This window comes from Eulemur rufifrons, chromosome 19, assembly GCF_041146395.1.
Source record: "Eulemur rufifrons isolate Redbay chromosome 19, OSU_ERuf_1, whole genome shotgun sequence".
Lineage (NCBI taxonomy): Eukaryota > Metazoa > Chordata > Mammalia > Primates > Lemuridae > Eulemur > Eulemur rufifrons.
The window spans coordinates 41,786,849-41,810,755 of record NC_091001.1 but is presented as its reverse complement, the minus strand read 5'-3'; the positions used below and the strand labels follow the sequence as shown (position 1 = coordinate 41,810,755).

Here is a 23,907-nt window from a genome sequence, read left to right as displayed (position 1 = left end):
TTGAGATTACAGCTAATTGAGGAGATAAAGATATAGATGTAAATAATTAAATTCCAAGTCAAAAAAAAGATTAATTGTCAGGAGTATTTTAAAGTACTATGGGAATAGGAAATAGGCTAAAAATTTGGAGTAAACATCCTTAATATATTTTAAAAATTAATATAAATCATTATCAAGATTTAGATATAGTTTTGCTAAGGGCAATGAATTCAAAACTTTAAGAAGATTACTAGAATATACCCTACTTGATCACGGCATATTATTTTTATAAACTTTGATATGCTATCTTCTGGTATTTCAGCTTTATAGTATGTGGTTGTTGCTACAGCAACATGTAGGACTTTTCCAATCTGAAAACATCATGTGAAAAAAATTTTTTAAAAGGGTGTATTGTTTGAATTTTTATAGTGAGCATCTATTCATGAGTTACTTTCATCATTAAAAAGGTCTTGCTGAAATAAAAAATAATTTGAAGAAGAGCCTGAGAATTCTAGCATATACCACTTCATTAAAACATTAATAGTGAATTCTTACAAACTAGACACGATTCCTAAGTGCATAATCAAACAGTAGACTAACAAACTAAGAGGTTCAATAGGGTTTGGTAATAACAGAAATGTGAACATGACCAAAATTTGCTGATATTTCAATTATACTATGCAACTTCTGTACATATCCCTTTAGCATCTGGGCTCCATCTTCAGAGTTATCCCAGCCACTTCCTCCTGTGCCCGGTACACTTGCCAATACAAATTATTTTACTAATCACTCAAGAATACACATATACCTCCATATCACTGCCTATGCTGCTCTTCCCCCCTCTGAATGGGATGCCTCATCCTTTCCAAACTCAGTAGTGCCTCCTCCTGAACTCCTCCCAGACACCTCTTGGCTTAATAAGAATTTCCTCTATAAAACCTATAGTATCTCTTATTAGTATTACATTCACCCCAGATTATTTGTATGTCAACATGGGAAGGTCCTTGAGAGCAAGAGGCTGTATCTTGTGAACATTGTATCTTCAGTGGCAAGTACAATGCCAGGCACAAAGTAGATACAATCAACTGAGTCACAATCTAAAAGAAAACAGCCCATTAGTAAATAAATGTAGCTTAAAAGAATTATCATTAAGGTTAAAATTTAACTGACTAAATCTCAACCTCATGGTTCTTTGTTGACTGCTATGTCAATACATTTTACAATTCTTCTGGATAAAACTAAATGTAAATTACATGGTCAAAGGAAGAGTTTCTGTTACGTTCTTGAATTGTTTGGGACCCAGCTGTCATAAATTAACCTCTTGGAGTTTAAAAATAAAATATAAAGTTGAAAGACATGGTTTGATGTAATACTATATTAAAAAGAATTTATTTTTCTAAAATTATACTAACTTTACAGTAATAGCAAATTTTAAAGAAACTATTAAAAATATATTACATACCATTTCTATTTCTTGATCTTTAGCAACCAGCTGTCGATTAAGAAGTTCTTTGCTTGAGTCAAGTTTAATACAGAGCTCCCTTGTGGAAGACAAATCTGCAAGGGCAGACACTTTTTCAAACTGAACCTTCTGAAGCTCCTCTTCCATCTTTACAACAGACTTATGTAAGGTAGCAATCTGGGACTTATAAGACCTTTCTGCATTTAAGTGCTGCAAGGACAAGATTATTATTTCCATATATATGTGTGTGTGTGTATATACACACATATTTTTTAAACTGGAAAAAAAAACTACAACATGGAAAATAAAGGGAGGCAAATCTAATGGTAGTGCATTTAGGCTATAAGAAGTTTTAGATGATATAGGTGGTAATAGTATGTGCAAAACACCCTAGGAAAGATAAATTCAGGTTTCAAATTTTTTTACATAAAATCCATGAGCAGGTGGTCAACTGGTCATTATTTTTAATGTACTTAGGAAAAACACCTATCCCACTTAAAGGTCTCCAGCTCCAGAGCTAGTTGAGATATACATGTTTGATGTTCAATCTATAGTTCTCTCTATATTTGCCACAGTTTTAATTATTCTGAGATACAAATGTTGTTGTTGTTAAAGTCAAAACGTTAGCTACTGTTTCATTTACAACATCTATTTTCCAATTCTTGATTGGCATGTTGATATTAATCATAGTATCATAAAATGATGACCGATAACTCTCTAACACTAATATCTCTGAGGAAAAAAGACACAGGGCAATTATAAATTAAGCACAGATCCACATTATGGGAAATAAGAGCATGTTTTTTAAACCAAAATATTAGATTCAAATTACATAAATGCTTTCAAATGTTCATGATAATTCCACTCCCTCCCTCTTTTTTTTTCAGAAAAATGCCTTATGTAAGCGCACTTCCACCTACAGAGAAGTATTTGTTTGCTATCATGTGAAGATAACAGAACTGAGAGTCAAAGAAATTTATGTGCTTTTACAAGTGCTTTTATAAGTTAAAGCAATAAAAATTGCTCCTGGAATAAGTTATTTGGCCACAATTCACTCCTACTTTTCTCCCTTTATCCCTTCCTTCCTTCCTCACTCACTCTTCCTTACTCATTCTTCAAATCAACCTCTTATCCATCCATCCATCTATCCATCCATGCACCCATCCCGTATTTATTGAGTATATTTATGTTCCATTCACCGTGCCTAGACACATATTCAATGGTAAGTAAACTGTATCTGTTATCATAAATCTTCCAGACCACTGGAGGGGTCATATATCTTCAAATAATGACACAGATGAATGAATAAATATATATTCAGAAAATATTCCTGGAGATTTCTCATCTTTACAACCTGGGGGGAAAAAAGGAAAACATTTTTGGAGAAAAAGTATATAACAAAGGAAACTGACCTAGACTGAGAAAGGGAAGTCGGGAAAGGCTTCCCTGAGTAAATGACACTTGAGCTGGGATCTTAACAGTGAGTAAATATTAATTAAAGCATGTTGGAGAGAGAAGCTTCTCAAATTGAAGGAATGCTAAGTACAAAGGTCCTGTGGAGACAGAGAGAATGACATGCTCCAAGAACTGAGAGAAGGCTAATGTGGCCAGAGCTGAGAGTCCAAAAGGAAGTGTGTTAGGAGACACAGTTGAAAAGATACACAAAACTTAGAAGACAGGGCCTAGTGAGCCATGTTGAAATTTTGGTCTTTATCCTAGGTGCAATGAAAACCTACTGAGAGATCTTTAATAGGGAGGTGATATGATCAGCCTTGTTTTGAAATGATCATTCTTGATGTTTCAGGTTCTATGAATAGTAAGATGGTTGATTAAGAGGAAAACCTTCTGGATAAAATAAAACAAAAAATATGTATTTTTTGCAATTCATAACTGAGCTTGCAGGGAAGAACGAGAAATTCTCACTGACAAGAACAGAGGAAATAAAGCCAAAGCAGGACAGAAACAAATAGGCCTGAAGCTAAGTTAAGGGTAGAGAGATCCAGTAACAGTTAATGGCTTATGTTTCAACATTCAAGCAAGGATAGGAGACACAAATTTAGGACTAAAGGAGAGTTAGACTGAGACTGCTACATATTCTGGAATAGTTGAAGGTGGTACACTAAATGAAAGGAGGCTCTAGGGAAAAAAATCCATTCAACCTCACAGAAAGACTATAAAAATTTATCATGACCCAGTCTCTAGACAGATAAAAAATGTCTTCTGTGAGAAACTGAAACCTTAGGCCCAACTTCACTCAATTTTGGAGTCTGACTTTATACTACCCATCCCAAATTCTAAACTTTAACATAAAGTATGTCCCATGCCAACGATGACCCAGAGCCACTTCGTAGAAGCAAACCCATTCTCCTGGAAGGACATTACCACACTCACGCCACACAACATTCCATAAGAGAGAAAATGTCCTGCTTAAAAGGAGCTTACAGTGAAACACAGGAGGACATAACCCACCATGACTGACAGTCCAAGCAACATGGTAGGATGAGACTTCTAGAACTTCAAATTATTGAACAAAATATTTTAGAAGGCATGGAAAAGTGTGCTTAAAAGTATTAAAGACATGGCCAGGCGCGGTGGCTCACGCCCGTAATCCTAGCACTCTGGGAGGCCAAGGTGGGTGGATTGCTCGAGGTCAGGAGTTCGAGACCAGCCTGAGCAAGAGCAAGACCTTGTCTCTACTAAAAATAGAAAGAAATTATCTGGCCAACTAAAAATATATACATAAAAAAAAAAAAAATAGCCGGGCATGATGGCGCATGCCTGTAGTCCCAGCTACTCGGGAGGCTGAGGCAGAAGGATTGCTTGAGCCCAGCAGTTTGAGGTTGCTGTGAGCTAGGCTGATGCCACGGCACTCACTCTAGCCTGGGCAACAAAGCAAGACTCTGTCTCCAAAAAAAAAAAAAAAAAAAAAGTATTAAAGACATTAAAGAAGGAATTTTAAAAACAAGAATAAGGTGGAAAAAAAGATTTGAAAAGGAATCAAATAAAACCTCTGGAAAGAAAAGTAGTAGCTGAAACAAAAAAGTTAATAAATGCATCAAAGAACAGACTGTTACAACTGAAGAGGGAAGAATGAACTACAAGACAGGTTATAGCATATAAATATAAATATATGGAAACTATGATAAAAAAGATTAATAAACATGGTGACTAAAAGGAGAAGATTTAAAAAGCATAAGAATTGAGGGAGATAGCATAGTAAATTTAGAAGCAGTGATATGCAAAAAAAACAACATGAGAATTTTCCAGAACTAATAAAAAGCATGAATACTCTGATTGAAAAGTAACAACAAAACCAAAGCCAGAAAAAAACAAATCCATATCTAGACATAACAATGAAGCTAAAACCTTAATACACAATGCAATACTTACTATTCAGCCATAAAAACGAATGAAATCATGTCTTTTGCAGCAAAATGGATGGAACCAGAGGCCATTATCTTAAGTGAAATAACTCAGACACAGAAAGACAAATACTGCATGTTCTCACTTATAAGTAGGAGCTAAGTAATGTGTACACGTGGACAGAGAGTGTGGAAAGATGGACAGTGGAGACTCAGAAGGGTGGCTGGTGGCAATGTGGTGGATGATGAAAAATTACTTAATGGATACAATGTATATTATTCAGGTGCTAGATATCCTAAAAGCCCTGACTTCACCACTAGGCAATGTATGCATGTAACACAATTACACTTGTACCCCATAAATTTATACAATAAAAAAGAAAGAGTACCAACTAGAAGGAAAACTAACTTCTCAATCAAAAAGGACAAAAGTTATCTTTAAAGTCACCAAGGGAAAACAGCTCTCAATATAGAATTTTATACTCTCAGCTAAACTAATTCTCAAGACTGAGGGTAAAATAAGTCATTTTCAGAGAGACATTGAGAAAATTAACTCACAGATCTTTGCTGAAAGAAAGTACTATAGTTTCAGGAAAGGAACTGAACTTGGAAAGAAGGAACAGAATGCAAGAGGCAAGAATGAGCAAAGATTTTATAAATATATCGGTAGATACAAACAAGCACTGACTGAGAAAACAATAACTTATTTGGAAGGATATAAAAAAACAAAGTGGAACTAAAATAGTACACAACAGTATCATGAAAGATTGAGAGTGTGTGTGAGAGAGAGAGAACAAGTGCAAGTGAGCGTGTAAACTAGTGAGCAGGCTGTTGTACTCATTATTCAAATATTCTCAGGTCCATGTACTGTTTAGGAGGAGGACTGGTGATATTAACAGCAGACTTTGTTAAATATGCATATTGTAATTTTAACTTCCAAAAGAATGTATAACTTCCAAACCAATGAGCAGTAGGGTAGGAAGTGTGTAAAGAAAATAAACACACAGGACAAAAAAGTAGAAAGAAAAAACAGTCATGATAAATAGAAAGCATATAATAAATAGATAGTAATTAACCTAAGTGTACTAGTAAATACAAATTAAAATGGATTAAACTTATCAGTTAATAGAAAAATATTCTCACATGAGATTTTCTTAAAAATCAAGCTATATGATGTTTATTAAAGACAAATAGCTGAAAGTGAAACAATTAAAAAAAGATATGCCATATTTCTGTTTCCAGCCCCAACAGGGTACCTGGGACTGAATGTATCCTACCATTGTAAACTGGAAAGCTGGTTAAATAAAGAAAAAGAACAAGAAACAATTGCTTCCAGACATTGGACAACATGTAGCTGTGATCTCTGAGAGAAAGAAAATAAACACGATGAGTCCTATGAGCACCCAGCTTTCTGTGCAGACACTTTCCAGACTGCAGTTCAGGGAAGAAAATTCCAGTCAAATCATAGCGGGTTTGCTGAGTTGAGAAACAGAGACAAGATTCTGAAATTTGTGGGGCAGAGTTCCAGAAATGAGGGGTCTACATAAAAAAAGATCTCCAGAAATTTGCCTAGGGGTCTCCTTGAACGTATCGTTGAATACTAACTAAGCCATGAACGTATAGAGCAGAACTCCAGAAGGCTGGGCAAAGAATAACCAGGTAGCTCTAAAATAAACAATCCCATAGCTGATACACAGTTGAGGAGGCATCAAAGTTTGAAGCTGCCAGAGTGGAAAGTCCTTAATGAACAACCTCGAGCTGAGCATTTAATAGAGACCCCAGAAGGGTCACAGTCTTTTCCTACAGAAAAGACTACTTTAGACATGCTCTATCAAAGCTTAAAAACAATTTTGAAAGGATCAGTTGGTCTTCAAGTAAGGAGTCCAACACTCTTTATAGAAAGATGGCAAAGTCTAGCATTCAACAAAGTAAAATTCACAACGTCCAATGTCCAGTTTTAAAAAATACCAGACATGTAAAGATGTAGGAAAATGTGACCCATGATCACAATAAAAATCAGTCAATGTAAGCAGATTTAAAATTGACAGAGATAATGGTATTAGACAAGGGCTTTAAAACAACTACTATTTAGACAAAAGAGAGGGTAAGAGGGTCGAAATTCTCTTGTTTCCAAAAACAGAAATTAAGGGGAAATAAACACTTCGAAAACAAACAAGATCTGAGATAGTTCAGTGCCAACACAGCTCCATTAGAAAAAATATTTAAAGAAAATTCTTCTTACAAAAAAGAAATGATACTAGATGGAAACTTGGATCCACCCAAAAGAATTAGGAGCACCAAAATGGTAAATATGTAGTTGAATTATAAAAAGGTTTTCAGTTATCTCATATTTTAATTTCTTTGAAGATAATTTTTAAGGTAAAAATAATAATAATTTACTATGGCATCTATAATATACACAGAAGTAAAATGGAAGAGCAGTAGGATGAAGGATGAGAGAGAAGAAACAAAAGTGTACTGTAAAGTAATATATTACCTGAAGGTAGACTGTAACAATTAAAATGTGCATGGCTTATATGCTAGATCAGTGAAAATATAAAGATATACAGATACATTATATTCATACTGCAGAAAATCAAACACAAGGAGAAAATCCTGAAAGAAGCCAGAAGAAAAAATAAAAACATCTTACCTACGTAGGACCAAAGATAAGAATTACATCAGATTTCCCTCAGAAATCATGCATGCAAGAAGAGAGTAGAATGAAATATTTAAAGTATTAAAGGAAAAAAAACACCTACCTAGAATTCTATATCCAGAAATACTATCTTTCTAAAGTGAAGGAGAAACAGACTTTCCCAGACAAACAAAATTTGAGGGAATTTATTGCTAGTAGAACTGCCTTGCAATAAATGTTAAGAGAAGTCTTTCAGGGATAGAAAATGACATAGGTTAGAAACTCATATCTACATGAAGAAAGAAAGGGCATTAGGAGAGGAACAAATAAGGGTAAAATAAAATTTTTTCGTTTTCTTATTCTTAATTGATTGAACAGCTAACAGGTTATTCAAAATAATACCAACAATATACTGGATTATTATAACACTATGGTTAAGTGAAATGAATGATAGGAATGTTGTAAGGAAATGAGAAAAGAAATTTGGAATACCGCGCTATAAAGTACCTGCACTATGCACAAAGCAGTATAGTGTTATTTGAAAATGGAATTAGATCAGATGTAGGTGTATACTGCAAACTCTAGGGAAGCCACTAAAAAAGTTTTTCTTAAAAATATAATTAATATCCTAAGAGAAGATACAAAATGGAATAATATGAAATGCTCAATTAAAACAAGAAAAGGCAGAAGAACTGAAAACAAAAAAGAAACAAAGAATAGGGCAATAAATGGAAAATGGTTACAAATGTGGTAAATAATAATCTAACTATAATCACTTTAAATGTGAATGAGCTATATACCCCAATTAAAACAGATTCTCAGAGTGTATAAAAAAAGACCTAACTATATGAAACTCACTTTAATATAAAAATGCTAATACTAATCAAAGGAAAGCTGGGATAGCTATATTAATTTCAGACAAAGTAGATTTCAGAGCAAGGAAAATTATCAGGAATGAAGAGAAGGCATTACATAATGATAAAAAAAGTTAATTTTCCAAGAAGACACAATAATCCTTAATGTGTATGTTCCTAACAACAGAGCATGTCCACATATGTGAGACAAAAAAAAAAAAAAAAAGGATGGCAAGGAGAGATATACAAATCTACTATTATAGATTAATATATATTAATAGATTATTATTGGAGAATGCAACACCCATACATCAGTAATTGATAGGTCAAACAGGCAGAAGATCAGTAAGGATACACTTGAACTGAATAGCACTATCAATCAACTGGATTTAATTGACATTTATAGACTACTTTCAACAGCAGAAAACATATTCTTCTCAAACTCACATGGAACATTCACTAAAATAGATTATATATGGCCTATAAAACACATCTGAATAAATTTACAAGAACAGAAATCATACAAAGTACAGTCTCAGAACACAATGGAATTGAACTAAAAATCAAAAACAGAAGGATAGATGCAAAATCCCAAAACATTTGATGACTTAACAACACTCTAAATAACACATGGGTCAAAGAAGAAATCTTAAGAGAAATTTTAGAATATTTTACACTAAACAAAAATAAAAATACAACTTATCAAAATTTGTAGCATGTAGTTAAAGCAGTACTTATAGGAAATTTTCAAACAAGAAATTAAGAAAATAATCCCATTAACAATTGCATAAGAAAAAAAGATGACTTAGGAATACATTTAACCAAGGAGGGAAAATACCTGTTCTGTTCACTGAAAACTATAAAACATTGATGAAAGAAATTGAAGAAGACACAAATAAATGGAAAAATATCCTATATATATAGATCAGAAGAGTTAATATTGTTATAATGTCCATACTGCCCAAGGTGATCTACAGATTCAATGTAATCTCTATCAAAATTCCAATAGTATTTTTCACAGAAATAGAAAAAACAATCCTAAAATTCATATGGAACCACAAAGACCCTGAATAGCCAAAGCAATCTTGAGTAAAAAGTACAAAGTTGAAGACATCACACTACCTGACTTCAAAATATACTACAAAACTATAGTAATTAAAACAAAGTGGCAGTGGCATAAAAACAGACATGTAGACTAACAGAACAGAATAGAAAGCCCAGAAATAAATCTATTATATTTACAGCCGACTGATCTTTGACAAATGTGCTAAAAAAACACAGTGGGAAAAGATAGTCTTTTTAATACATGATACTGGGGACCAAGCACAGTGGCCCACACCTAGAACATTAATTCTCCTAGATATCAAGATAACATAAAACTATAGTAGCTATAAGAGTGTATTATTGGCAATGGGGACAGATAAATAGACCAATGAAGCAGAATGCATGGGAATTTGTTTTTATGACAAAGTAGACTTACATTTCAGTGAAGAAAAAATGATAGATGTTTATCCATAAAAATAAAAGTTATATCTGTACTTGAAGCTACAAAAAAAAATCAATCTCAAGTGGATTAACACATTGACTGCCCCACTAGAAAAAAAAGTTTTCCTTGGAGCTATGGTGTTTTATTACAAAAATATAATAAAAACTTTGAAAACAAAATGATCCTTTCTAATTTAATGAAAAAATTGTTATTTTTTATTGTCTTCTATGCGTGAGTTATATGTAATTAGATTGTCAATATTAATTGTAACAATGAGAGCATCAATAAGATTTTCATGAACCAAGGATTTTGCCCAGGGGGCCACCCATCACATAACATATACACATAGCATGACACCGTGAATTGCCTGCGCACTACACAGCTCCCAAGGTAAAGAGATGTGTGAGTTACATATGCCTCACAAGGCCCCGGGCGCAAAACTAGCATGAGTTAAACACAACTCACATGGCAGTTAATATGTTAAAGACCTAAATGTAAAGTGCAAAATTTCCACGTACTTTCAGACTTTCAGAAGAACTTTTAAATGAAAATGTAGGAAAATCTCTTTCTGGCCTTGGGATAGTAAAGGATTTCTTAAAGAAGACATAAAAGCATAAACCATATAGAAAAAGATTGATGATAATTCTGAGTGTATCAGAATTTAACATGTCTATGTTGCAAGTAAAGTGAAAAGACAAGTCATAGACAAGGATAACTATAATATCTTTAAAAGGATTATTATCAAGAATATAGAGATAATTCCTTTAAATCAATATGAAAAAGATAAACTATCCAATAGAAAATGGACAAAGTTTATGAAAAATTCATTCAAGAGAAATTCAAGAAAAAATTCATAGAAGAGGAATCCTATTAATAAATGGCTAAAAAACATGAAAAGATCTCAATTTCACTTGTAATCAAGGAAGCACAAAACAAAAAGCATGGAAAAATTTAAAAGTCTGATAATATCAAGTATTGATTAATATTTGAGAAAATAACTCATGATTTCTACTGGGAAAGTGGTAGTTTAGAGAGTAATTTCACAATACTTAGGAGAGTTGAGCTTGCACATATCTTAGATCTAGTTATTCACTTCCATGTATAAACCTAGGGAGACATAAGACTAAGAAGAAATGTAAAAGGTTTGCTGCAGTGTTTTATTACACAAAAAATTAAAAAAATTAAATTTCATTCAATATGGGAATGAATTTTAAAAGAAAATATTTATACAATGAATACATACAACTGTTTCTAGTACACTACATATATTAAAATAAATTTCCAAATTATAATATTGAGCAAAAAGGGCAAGTTGCAAATGAGTATCTCCAGTAAGTTTGTTATCACAAATAAAAACTTAAAAAATACAAAACAATGTTATACATTGTTTGCAGGTGATAAATATGTATAAAAAGCATAAATCCATGCAAAAGAATTAGACATACTGACATGAAAGTTATATACACCAACAATTAGAGAGAGGAGGGGAAAGTATGAAGAGTGTTTTTTTTCTTTCAACAGAGACATTTGAAGCAAATGTGACAAAATGTTATTAGCATCCTTACATCTGGGAGGTGGGGATATGTTTGTCTGATATATTACCTTTTTTGGCACTTTTTTCTATGTTTGAAATAGCTCCTAATTTTAACAAATGTGAGTAATTGTTCTGGTTGCAGGGTAGATAAGATATTGGAGGAGAACCTGAGGGAGAATGGCTAGCATGCTACAATTTACAGCATGTTTAAATAATTTAAGTACTTGTTTATATAGCTGTAATTACAGAAAATATATTAATTTTTGGAAAGCCAAACAAAACTCTTTTAAATATGATGCAGGATGTATTATAAGCATATTTTCCCAAACTTACCTGTTCAACCTCTCTGTTGAGGGAATCTACTTTTTCTTTTAATCTGTTACCCTCTGCCTCAGCAGTGATAAGTTCCAGTTTGAGGGTATTGTTTTCTGCCTCTACTTGACGGGCCTTATTTTCCCAGTTTTCGGCATCTTCATTGGCTTTTCGGAGTTGCTCCATCATTTGCCGGTTCTCAGATTCCTGAAACGCAAATCTTAGCTATTACTTTAAAATATTTTTTAAAATGTTCAACGTATGATACAAATTAATTTCCAGGTCACAGGGAATTCACGTGTTATAAGGAGTATTTGTTATATAACCTTGAGGAAACCTATCTATATTCTTAGTTTAGAAAACTGATCATCCTGTAATTAACAAAAGGGAGTGAGATCAGGATCTGCCCTACCTCCTGAGTCACATTCATCCCACTGGTAAACATAAGTAAATTACTCTTATCTTCAGGACCCAGATCAATATGTTCTTTTATTTCCTTCTGTTCAAACAAAATCCTCCATTGCCTCCTTTTCCCATACATCTGTTACTGATTACTTGCTGCTCTGGTTTCTGAGCCTCTGACCTCTTATATCTGTGGATTCCCTTGTTCCTGACCAACTTACTGGGTTGTACGGACTATAGAGCTTCTCAGCTGACATATCTGAAGTGTCAGCTTCTGATAATTCTCTTGGTTTGGCATATTTCCTGTCTGGCTCCTGCCTATCATTCATAGTCCCAGTCTTAATTTTCCTAATCATGAGCTGTTCTAAGATTCACTTTTACCTGCTAGTCTAGTAACTTACCTGAAATTTCTCATAAATAAAATATCAAACCTATGCCAATAAACACTAGCCATAAATATGCATTCATGTATAAATTGGCATATAGTATAAATCAGATTTTTTTAAGCCTTCAAAATTCTATCGTGAGCAGATTGACTGAAGTAGGATCTTATTTCTAGAGGGAAAAAAATATCAGCTTCACAAATAATATACTATACTGATTAATCATTATTAGGCTATTTTTTAAAACACATTTTATAACTATGGTTTGGCAAACTAGTTCTAAAAAAATCAGTTATAATCTTAGTAATTAATTTTAAAAAGGCACTAGATCTCTTTCTCTCCTACTTGTTAATAAATAGTACACTTCCCTATCAGAAAGCCTGGGTAAAATAAAAAGACCAAATAGCAAACAATAATGTCTCTCCTTATAAGCCTTTCAAATCAGATTCTTGTTCTAACAATTATGATTACTGAATACTGGTTGAAATTCAGCTAATATCGCCACCTTGTGGCCTCTAATATGAAAAAATCTTTGCTAAGTCTGTTAATCAATAAGCTAATATGCTAAACTACTTTATTAGCTTTCAAGATTCAGATATTCCAAATGTACCAGTAGGAACCTGATGTGTGTTTTCCATGATTGTAACTAAAAATAATAGTTTTTTACAGAATATGTACTTGGGAGGTACATGGTACAATATACAAATTTTACCTACTTCAATCTTTATCCTCTTTAACTTTCTGTAGTACTTATTGCCTATCTCATTCACTTAGAACTGCCTTACAGCTTGATGTTGTTAGGTGTAAATGTACTGTCTCCCCGATAACACCTTGTATTTCTTGAATACAGGAACTATTTTTTAAATATTAAATTTAGCTTTGTGACCAGGTAATACATGGTTCAAAGTGAAAAAGGATTGTCATAAAATGTGTCTCCTGCCTTCCTCCTCAGTGGCCCTCCCTCTTGGCAACAAGAAACCCATAATTTACCCTTTTTTGTAACACCTCCCCCACAGAGGCCAGAGCAATGTGGGGCCTGAGACAGGCAACATTGTAAAGAAAGTGAAACTGTTCTTTGATATTCTCCGTTCCCTGATTTCAGTACCTCTTCACCTCTGTATGGTGCCTCCACATCCTGCACTCACAGCTCCCACTAATCATCCACTGCAACACTCCACCTGCTTCAGAGGGAATCCTTTGCATTTCCTGCCTGAATTATGAATACAACTCCTAATTGCTCTCCTCCTTTCTGATTTTGTTACCCATCTGATTTATTCTTCCTGAGATCTCCAGAATAATCTTCCTAAAAGGCAACTATCAAATAACTTCCATGCTTTAGTTCTAACAAAAGCATCCCAAAAATAGGATTCAAAGATGGTCCTTATCACCCACCTATACACTGTACTCTAGCTACAGTACCTACTTTTTCCCCTTATACCTCTGCTCATGTTGTTCCTCCTGCCTGGAGAGCCATTCTGTTTCCTCTCAGCTTTTCATCTCTGGCACCCAGCACCTGACACACTGCACAATGAATGAATGAAGTGCTCCACACTTCTTAATGGCCTCTCCTTACCAAAATGGTTCATTTTCTCGGTGGGTGCCTGGAACCATCCAGTGTTGTGAAAGGCAATCTCATAAACAAACTCACACTAGGATGCTAAAAGCTGAGAGAAGCTTAAAAGTATAATTCCAGAATCTAAAAGCTCTAATCTCTAATGGTAGAATTTCAGGTCTACGTCATTCACTTAAAGTTGCCTTACAGCTGGGCAATAAGGCAGGGAGATAAAGAGAAGTGTTTAACATTGGCTGAAAGCTCACTCCATTAAATGGTGCTCTGGATATTCATTTACTTATGACCTATTCCATAACAGATTCAGATGGCTTACTGTGCTAAGTGTTTTAAATACTTTATCTTATCTACTTGAGTGTTCTTCCCAGTTACAGATAGGAAACAGAGACTCAGAGAGGTTGAGTAGCCTGCATAAGTCCATTAATAAGAAGAGGAGCCAGAATCTGATTCCAAAGCTTCTGTCCATTTATGGTATTACATCTCTGGTACCTTAAAATCAAGTGTAGAAAACCACCTGCTTTGCCTACATAAGGCTGCTGCCTTGCTACCTGAAAGCAAGTATTGGAATTTAGGAGTCCTTAGAATCTCCTCTCTTTCAATGCCCTGAACAGTTCTATGCACACTATAAATGTATGGTCAAGATATGTTTGTGGACTGACATTAAATGACATGCTAAATAAAATAAACAGTTGGGGGGGGTTGTTTCCATTAATAGTTTGAGTGGTACACCACACATATTATAATAATCCACCTACACCATTTTACATAGTTTACCTAATGGATATATCTAACATCCTTGGTCAAGTGGCCTGTTTATTCCAGTGTTGCCACACACGTACCCACGTGTATTTGGAATTATCTGATATTGCATACATGCACTTGGTCAAACAGGTGCTAACAGAGAAGTGCAGAAGAGAGCCATCTATAAGCTGGTCCTAAGAAACAGATACCTCATAACAGGGTAATTCTGATCTGCTACACAATCAGGTGGAGCCTGTTTTGCTAGAGGTTTATAATTGAAAACTCCATCATTTTCAAATATAAGTGAGGCCAAATTGATTCTGGCCCTTGTCCTTCATCCAGTTAGGAAGATTATTCTGACCTAGAGAGTGGCTGAGTACCAAACTAACAGGGGCATATTTCTTCAGCCATCTTTCTGAAAATTTCTAAACATATAGTTAATCCACCAATGTAAAACTAAAATATGCTATGTATTAAAGAAAGACTTGATTCACCTGTTCCTATGAATGGAATCAAGTACTAAATTAAGTCTAGTGAAAACTGGAGGTGTCATGAGCAAAGAGAAAAAAATATATACGTACTTCAGACTTTAATATATTCTTCAGTTTGTTAACCTCCAAATTAGTATCTTGGACTTTCTGTTTTATGTCATTAAGTTCATTATGAGTGTCATTCAATTTTTTTGACAGTGCCTATGAAAATAAGGTAGATTTGATTACAAAAAACAAAAAATCCTATATCTCAAAAACATCATAAATGTTTAAATATTTACAACAAATAAGATAAAATTAATATACCTAATGTATAAAACTCATATAAAAACAATGAGAAAACACAGAGCCCAACAGCGAATGGGAAAAGGACCCAAACAATTCACAAAATGGAAGCATCAGTAGATAACACTTGAAAAAATTAAACTTTACTAGTAATCAAAGACACGCTACTTAAAACAATGAATTATAATTTTGCCTATCGAATTAGTAAAGATTTAAAGCTATTCAGTTATGGTAAGGAATGGGCATTTCCAGATACTGTTGGAATAAAGGTAAATTTGGAAAAAGCAAATTTGTGATCAGCTATCTAGTGATGTATCAAGACATTTTAAAATGCTTATTAAAAAAAAGAAAGAAAAAATGTTGATTATTGCCAAAGGTGGGAGACGGTACATGCAGATTCACTATATTTGAAATGTCCATTTAAAATGTTTTTTAAGGCCACGCGTAGTGGCTTATGCTTGTAATCCCAGCACTTTGAGGGGCTGAAGTGGGAGGATCACCTGAGGCCAGGAGTTTGAGACCAGCCTGAGCAACACAGCAAGACCCCATCTCTACAAAAAATAAGAAACATTAGCTGGGCATGGTGGCATGTGCCCATAGTCCCAGGAGGCTAAGACAGGAGGATCACTTGAGCCCAAGAGTTTGAGGCTGTGGTAAGCTCTGATCATGCTGCCACACTCCAATCTGGACAACAGAGCGAGGCCCTGTCTCTAAAATAAATAAATAAAATGGTTTCAAAAAAATTTAAAGAGAAACCTCATAAGGCTGCTTCAGTTTGAAATGAAATCTAATAAAATTTAATGAGAAGACTGTTCATGAAGACATTATGCTGTAGTGACAATATTTAACATTAAGTGAATGATGCAGTAAGTAACAGTGTATCTACATAGTGGTAGAACCACATAGAATATTATGCATCCATGAGAAACGTTTGGAATAATTTTTAGTAACAGAGGAAAATGTTCATTTATATTAAGTGAAAAAATCAGGCTTAAACACAAAAATACCTCATTATCCCAATTTGCAAAAAACTGTGATATCAAGGATAAATTTTTTTAAAGTTTCTGCTTTCCAAATCTTTTACAATACTGGTTCTTAACATGTGGTCCACAGATAGATCCCTCCTCTACTTTGGGCCTATAACCCAAATGAAGGAAAAAACTATTTCTGAACATATGTAAATTGTTATGATATCAATTGTCTTCTGACTATAAAAAATGCTTATGATGTTTGAACATGGCAGGGAAATGCTTATCATATTACAGTAAGCTAATTATAGCTACAAAATATTTATTGAGTGATATGCTGTACACTATGGTAAGTGCCATCCAGGCATAGTTTCATTTATTATCCATTTTTACAGATGATACACTGAGGTTCAGATAAGTTAAACTATATGATCACACAACTAGAGAGTGAGATTCAACCCCATGTGAGCCTTAAATACTTGGCTGTACTGTCTCCTCATGTAGGAAAAAAGCATGATATAAAGTGGTATGTGGTTTCATCCCAGCTACATTAAAAAGCACATATAGAAAGTAGTATTAAAAATTTTTTAAGTGCATTGAAAATCAGTAAAAAAAAATATGTCAAATGTTAATAGCAACTAACTCTGGGTTTTTTAATTTTTTCTTTAGAAAAAAAGACTTTCTATAATGAGTTTCTACTTCTTAACTAATCAAAAACTATTAATAGAAACTAATTTCTAGTTTTTCATGAATACAAGTTATATCCACCTTTAGTCTATTTGCTCTAACTGGTAAATAGAGTACACAAGGATAGACTAAATTCACATCTTTTGGTCTTTATTGTTATTCATGAATTTTTTAAACAAAGTTTTATTTTAGAATAATTTTAGATTTACAGAAAAGTTGCGAAAATAGTACAGAGAGCACCCATATACGTAATACTCATTTTCCTCTATTATTAACATTTTGTATTAATATGGTACATTTGTTACAATTAATGAAACGATATTAACACATTGTCTAAAGTCTACATTTTATTCAGATTTCCTTCATTTTAATATAATGTCCTTTTTCTCTTCCAGGATCCCATTATTCATTAACTTTTGAACAAAGTACTTTAATGCCTCAAATAATTTTTTATAATTAACAGAGTACTGCATCTTCATAGCTGTTTATATAAACCAAAAATATTTAACAGTTAAAGAATACAGACTTGTATGATGCAAACTAAACACATTGAAAGTGATAACAAAGTGGGGAGAAATCATTTGGACTGAAGAATTCTGAGGAGGGAAGAAGTTTCCAAATATAATCTTTTAATGTTTAAGTTAAAATAATGTTATTGGAAATGAGAATAGCACATCACACTGAAATATATTGCCTTAGAGAGACAATATTGATACACAGGAATTTTCCTAGAAAGAATCATGGAGCTAAAGCAGACCAAAGAATGTGACACAGTCCATACATTCATACTTAAACAGAATAATACATAGTCCATCAAATAAATCTCCCCCTTTTCTTTAAAGTTTCTGAAGGTTTTTATCCTTATTTGTTGATTTATTCAAATATTTATCCTTCAATAAGGAAGTATTTTCTAAGGTTTAATACAAATCCATTAAATCCCTGTTCTGTCTTTTCTTTAATATTTAACACTTTATGTTTGAGAATTTCATTTAGAAATTATGAGGCATATTCTGTTCTAAAGGTAAAAAAAAAAAAATGGCTAGTTCCATTGTCTGAGCTTTTCTACAAAATGAAATGAGGGCTGTCCCTCAGAAGAAATATACTTTTTTTCCCCTGGAGAAAAGATTCCAGAAACAAGTATACCTGGTTTTCTTGTTTAGCTTTAGCAAACTGTTCTTGGAGATTATCATTATCATGAGCCAAGATATCTCTTTCCCTGGCAATTTGAGCCAGCTCATCATTTGTTTCATCCAATTGCCGACGCATTCTGGAAATGTCTTGTTCACACATAATGAGGGCTTCAGTAGACTGTCTATTCCAAAAATCAAACAGTACATAAGAAGAGACATTTTACTAAACAGAATAACAAATTCTCACAAGACAGAAGATGGACAGTTAGTATGAAAACATTTGAAGAGATGTTAAACTCCTAAACCCCAATTTACCACCACTTCTTATGTCTGGGTAATCTTTCTAAAGTAAAATCCTCCTCAGAATTCTTTAATGATTTCTTATTGCCCAAAATATAAAATCAAGATTCACTTGTCTTTAACACAGGCCTCTTCCTGCCTGTTTAGCCTCTCCTCCCTTCACTTCTCCTCTTACACTCTGGGTTCCAACAACACACACCTACTTGTAGGTCAAGAGGCTTTTGAACATGATCTGAGTTTCTTTGCTAATATTATTTCTACTTTGAATACCCTTCCCTTTACTTGGCAAACACCATCCTGTCTTTTACTTCCCTAGACAGACTTAGGCCTCCTTTAAACATTAGAGAGGTATCACCTTATATATAACACTAAGCCTCGTTTCTTCTATCTTTATACCTAACATAGCACTTTGCCCCCCATAGTGCTCAAATATTTGCTGAATGAATGATTTACCTTGATGCCTGTTCCATCTCAGCAATAATATTCTTCATGCCTGAAATGGTCTTTTCCTTGAAAAGTAATATAAGTATTAAATAAAAGATTATCTTAAACTGATATTTTTAAGACTGAATGAAAATTTTTGTTATAATAAAACAAAAAGAAAATTTCCTCTCCCCTTTAGATTTACATTTGGTTTTAAACATTTACATCCTATTCTTCTTTTCCACATTTCAAAGCCTAGTATATCAATGTGAATAATTACACTGGGTAAAAGCAACAGATTATGTTCATTAAAGTAAGGGCTACACTTAGGTGTAATGATATGAGATCAGCATATCAAATACTTTGTTAAAAGATGTTTTGTGCAGTTACCCACCCTGTTTTTAGAGGCAAACCAATGGTTTGGCATTGGAGTGTTCTATACTGGGAACAGAACTGATTTACTTCCTCACATTCTTCATGTTATAAAACTCAGGGAAGTCAATAATGTATAAGTAAATTTAGTTCTTGAGAATAACTTTCAGTGTATTATTTAAATTAACCAGCAACAGCATCTTCAAAAAGCTCCAATGAAACTACTTATAAAAGTATACTATTAATATTTAGGTGGGAGCTAATAAGGAGGTAAACATTAGGCTTAGAGTAAAGGTATAAACAAATGAACTATTTATATTCTCCCTTTTCAAATGTGTGGCAAGGGAGTCAAATTAGTGGAGTTATTCAAAGCTGAAACAGGTTTGAATATCCTAATGCCTCAATACCATTTCCACATCTCCTTTTAAAACTTTCCCTGGGCTTGAACTAATCTAACTATAAACAGATACTCAGAGTTAACATTAGTCCTAAAAAAGTAGGAAAATTATTATTTCACTAATAATTAGATTTCACCTTGCCCTTTGGATTGTCAAATCCTTAGTAACCAAGTAAAAGGAAGAAAAACCAAACCTATATTTTCTAGCCAGTTCTGTTCCTGTCTCTTTAGAGAGAGAGTTTTGCACATGGGAGAGGGTGTGGGTGTGTGTGTGTGTGTGTGTGTGTGTGTGTGCGTGCGCGCGCTATCTTTCTTTATGCATATGCTTCTCTCCAGGATATTTTTAGCTCCAGTTTCCCATTCTACTTTCTGATAGAATGGCACAGACTTCAGATCTGACAGTGATAAGATATCCATTAGGAAAAACAGTTAAACCAGCCAGGCACGGTGGCCCACGCCTGTAATCCTAGCACTCTGGGAGACCTAGGTGGGTGGATCATTTGAGCTCAGGAGTTCGAGATCAGCCTGAGCAAGAGCGAGACCCTGTCTCTACTAAAAATAGAAAGAAATTAGCTGGACAACTAAAAATAGATAGAAAAAATTAGCTGGGCATGGTGGCGCATGTCTGTAGTCCCAGCTACTCGGAGACTGAGGCAGAAGGATTGCTTGAGCCCAGGTGTTTGAGGTTGCTGTGAGCTAGGCTGATACTATGGCACTCTAGCCTGGGCAACAGAGTGAGACTCTGTCTCAAAAAAAAAAAAAAAAAAAAAAAAAACAGTTAAACCCCTTTAAGAAGGACAAGCCAATGGAAGAAAACTTCAAACAAAAAAAAATACTGCTTAAAGTGGAATGTTTACATGTTTTTGAAACATAATATATTTCTAAAGAAATTCTGAAAAACTAATTGAACTAGTGCTTCTGAAAGTCATTACTTTGTTAAGCTTGAAATAAGTTTTATAAGCCTACAAAGGACTTTCCTTTATCAGAAGTTCACTTTGAAAGTAAGATTCTCTAGGAACATTATAAAGTATCCAGGGCAACAAAATTAATGGAGTTGAATCCAATAATATATCTTCTTAGCCTGTTTTTCTCTTAATATGACCCTAATACCTCCATTCCTCAAATGTACTATCATTCTTTGTACAACCTCAATACATTGTACAATACATTCCTTGTAAAAGTTCGATGTTTAACAATTTTTTAATTAATAAATATTTCATATTTTTTGTGTAGCTTCATACGTTGTCCAGTCAGGGATACAGACTCAGGTTAACTGTTAATTCAGTTAACAGGATGGTCAAAGAAAAAAGAAAAAAGAAAAAAACTAAAACTTTACATAAATAATTCTTTTCTTACTCAAAAATCTATGAACTTGCTATTGAGTTTTCTAACTTTAATTGGTAGCAAGTAGTAGAACATCTTTTTAAACGATAAACACCATATAAATTTCACCTTATTCTTATAACGCAGACTTTTCCATATTAATTTATTTCTATAATGTCCATATAACAGTATCACTTTTCACTGAAAGGCCTTTGTTAGTTCAGCTCTGAATTACCATTGTAGAGAACATCTCCTCTCTTGACTACTTAATGCTGTCTCACAGTTATTAATATTTTCCCTTCAGAGGATGGATATGTTTACTGTCACAAAATCTTATATAATGTTCTCGATTTTAAAATAGACTTGTAACTCAGTATTACTTGGGCAGAAAAGATAACGTTTGTTACAGTTAGCAGAATGGAAGAAATGTGAAATATTAGATATAGCAGAAGAAAATGAGATTCAGAAAGGTGAAGAATTTTGTTTCTAAATGTTAGTGTTTTAAAAGGTAAGCATGCTTAACTATTCAAAAAATGTTTTGAATATAATGAGAAGCAAAATTCCACTGAAAAAAATCATAAAATTTCAAAACTACTGAGTCAGGCTTTTCCACAAGTAAACAAGTACTTATTATCTCATGCCCTTTCCTGACTTCAGTTATGCTCATGATTCCCAAATTTATTAACTTCAATTTTTTTCTCCAAGCCTAAAAATCCAAGAGCCTGTGAATATTTCACCTATGTGCCCCCAAAACAATTCAAACTCAGCATGTCAATAATCTTCCTTTCTAAGGCTGTTCTATTTCTTGTGTTTCCCACTTCATATATAGAAATATAAATGTGGTTCCTAAGCCAGAAACCACATCTTGTAAATTTTACTTCCTTAATAGATCTATTTCTCTCACTGATGCTGCCACTATCTTAATACAGGTCTCATCACTGTTCTCTTAACTAGTGTCCCTGTCACTATTTTCATTTCCCTATAATCCACCTTTTACATAGATTTACAAGTGCCAGAATATTTCTTCTAAAGTTTTAATTTTAACACTTCATTTATATTATGTCAATGACCCTCTATATTCATGGTGATATAGTCCACACTCAACATCACATGTATTTTTATGATTTTTTGCTTTTCTATCCCATCTCATCTTTTGCCCTCCCATACCTATCTCTTTGCAAACTATTCTCTGGCCATACTAAACTATTAGAAAGTCTCATGAAATGCTCTCATAAAAGCCACTAGGCTCTTATGTAAGCTGTTCTACCTGTCTGGATCACCCTTTCTCACTGTCCTCTTCTCCTAAATCTTTTTCTGGCTAATTTCTACTCATTTTTCAGGGCAGCCGAGGCACTGTCACTTTCTGGAAGGCTTCCCAGATCTTCCTCCTCCCCAATCCAACTCCCAGGCTGAAGCAGGTATAGTTCTGCCACACTCCAATAACACATTATATATATTTCATTATGGCAACTTACCATATTCTATCATAATAACATCTTTACCTCTCTATTATACCACAGGCTTTAGAAGGCAGGCCACTCACTTTCAGTTTGTAACATAATACCTGGTACATGTCAACAAATGTTTATTAAATGAATGAACACATAAGTCAATGAATTAATTCCTTTATAATTCCTCTATTAATTCATTGATAAGGGAAAGACTTTATTCCAATAATGCTGTCTTTGCTTAAGACATCTGTGAAAAACAGTTTAGGAGTTGCCTTCAGAATCAGTTTATGCAGTAGAAAGGGGCATCAATATCTTTCTGCAGTGTTGGCAACATTTTAACAACAACAACAACAAAATGTGGGATGCAGCTTTATTCACCAGCCCCACATGATCTATTTTCAAAGGTTCAGGATTATGTAAAAATGTGCTCCTAGTTCTGAACACATTACAATGGCAGCTTTAATGGAATAAACATATTGCCTCTCCAGATGACTACCTGGAAATATGTTTTTAAAAAGAAATCAGTCTTACCAGTTTGTCATGCTTTACATTTTGATATTTGAATTAGTTATCATCAGTAAATGTTAATCACTAATTCATGATAGAAAAGTCAATTTAAAATATTAGCCAGTAGATTTGTATACATACTTCCTAAGACTATCTTAAAATATTTCAAAGTCAAATTTTAAAGTTTCAGCTCTCTAGAAAAAATTTTGAGAAAATCTTATTATTTTATTCAGATTCAAGTTCTTTTAAGCCACAGTTTAACATTTAAACATTTCATTTAAAAATTTCTTGTAAACCACAGTTCTCAGAACATACTTTCATTGCCAAACTCTCTCCAAGGGATGCAATGTTCTCAGATTTTTTATCCAAACATGCTTGCAGGCATTCCTTTTCTTTAGCCAGATCATTGAGGGTTGCACCAAGAATGCTGATCTCTTCTCGCTGTGCAATACTTTGCCTTGTAAAATTATCTAAATATGTAATCATAAAGGTGTTGTTTTAATCAAGATAAAACCTTTTTAATAGTTCAAGCAGAATGAAATACTTTTCAAAGTAAGTTCTCCTATATTATATTCAATGACTAAAAATAAAAGTACTATATCCAAATAAAAAATGGTTTTTGTTGTTAGTGATCAAAAATTACAATGAATCAGAAAATTTTAAATGACTCAAATATAAAAGCACAATACTACTGAATTAGAATAGCAAAGGAAAGATCTATATCACAAGTTCTCAAAGTAGATATGCATGTGCGGTAGGAGAGGAGAGAGTGGGTAGATGAAGTAGGTGGAATATCAAAACAAACTGTGGCCTTTCTCCCTGCTAGTTAGTTCCCCCTTCCCTCCCTCTA

General features: G+C 33.6%; 1 protein-coding gene across 3 annotated transcripts in view; it reads right to left on the bottom strand.

Moving 5' to 3' along the window:
* The window catches only part of TSGA10 (testis specific 10), a 95,226-nt gene that overhangs the window by 13,440 nt on the left and 57,879 nt on the right, over positions 1 to 23,907 (bottom strand). For 2 of the 3 annotated variants that reach the window (XM_069494328.1, XM_069494329.1), the window contains 6 exons: positions 23,373 to 23,527; positions 19,038 to 19,093; positions 18,298 to 18,466; positions 15,305 to 15,415; positions 11,649 to 11,834; positions 1,442 to 1,651 (listed from right to left, as the gene is read on the bottom strand). In XM_069494328.1, the coding sequence (XP_069350429.1) occupies positions 1,442 to 1,651; positions 11,649 to 11,834; positions 15,305 to 15,415; positions 18,298 to 18,466; positions 19,038 to 19,093; positions 23,373 to 23,527 (887 nt within the window). The remainder of the gene's footprint in view (positions 1 to 1,441; positions 1,652 to 11,648; positions 11,835 to 15,304; positions 15,416 to 18,297; positions 18,467 to 19,037; positions 19,094 to 23,372; positions 23,528 to 23,907) is intronic. The other variant, XM_069494330.1, reaches the window with a different exon arrangement.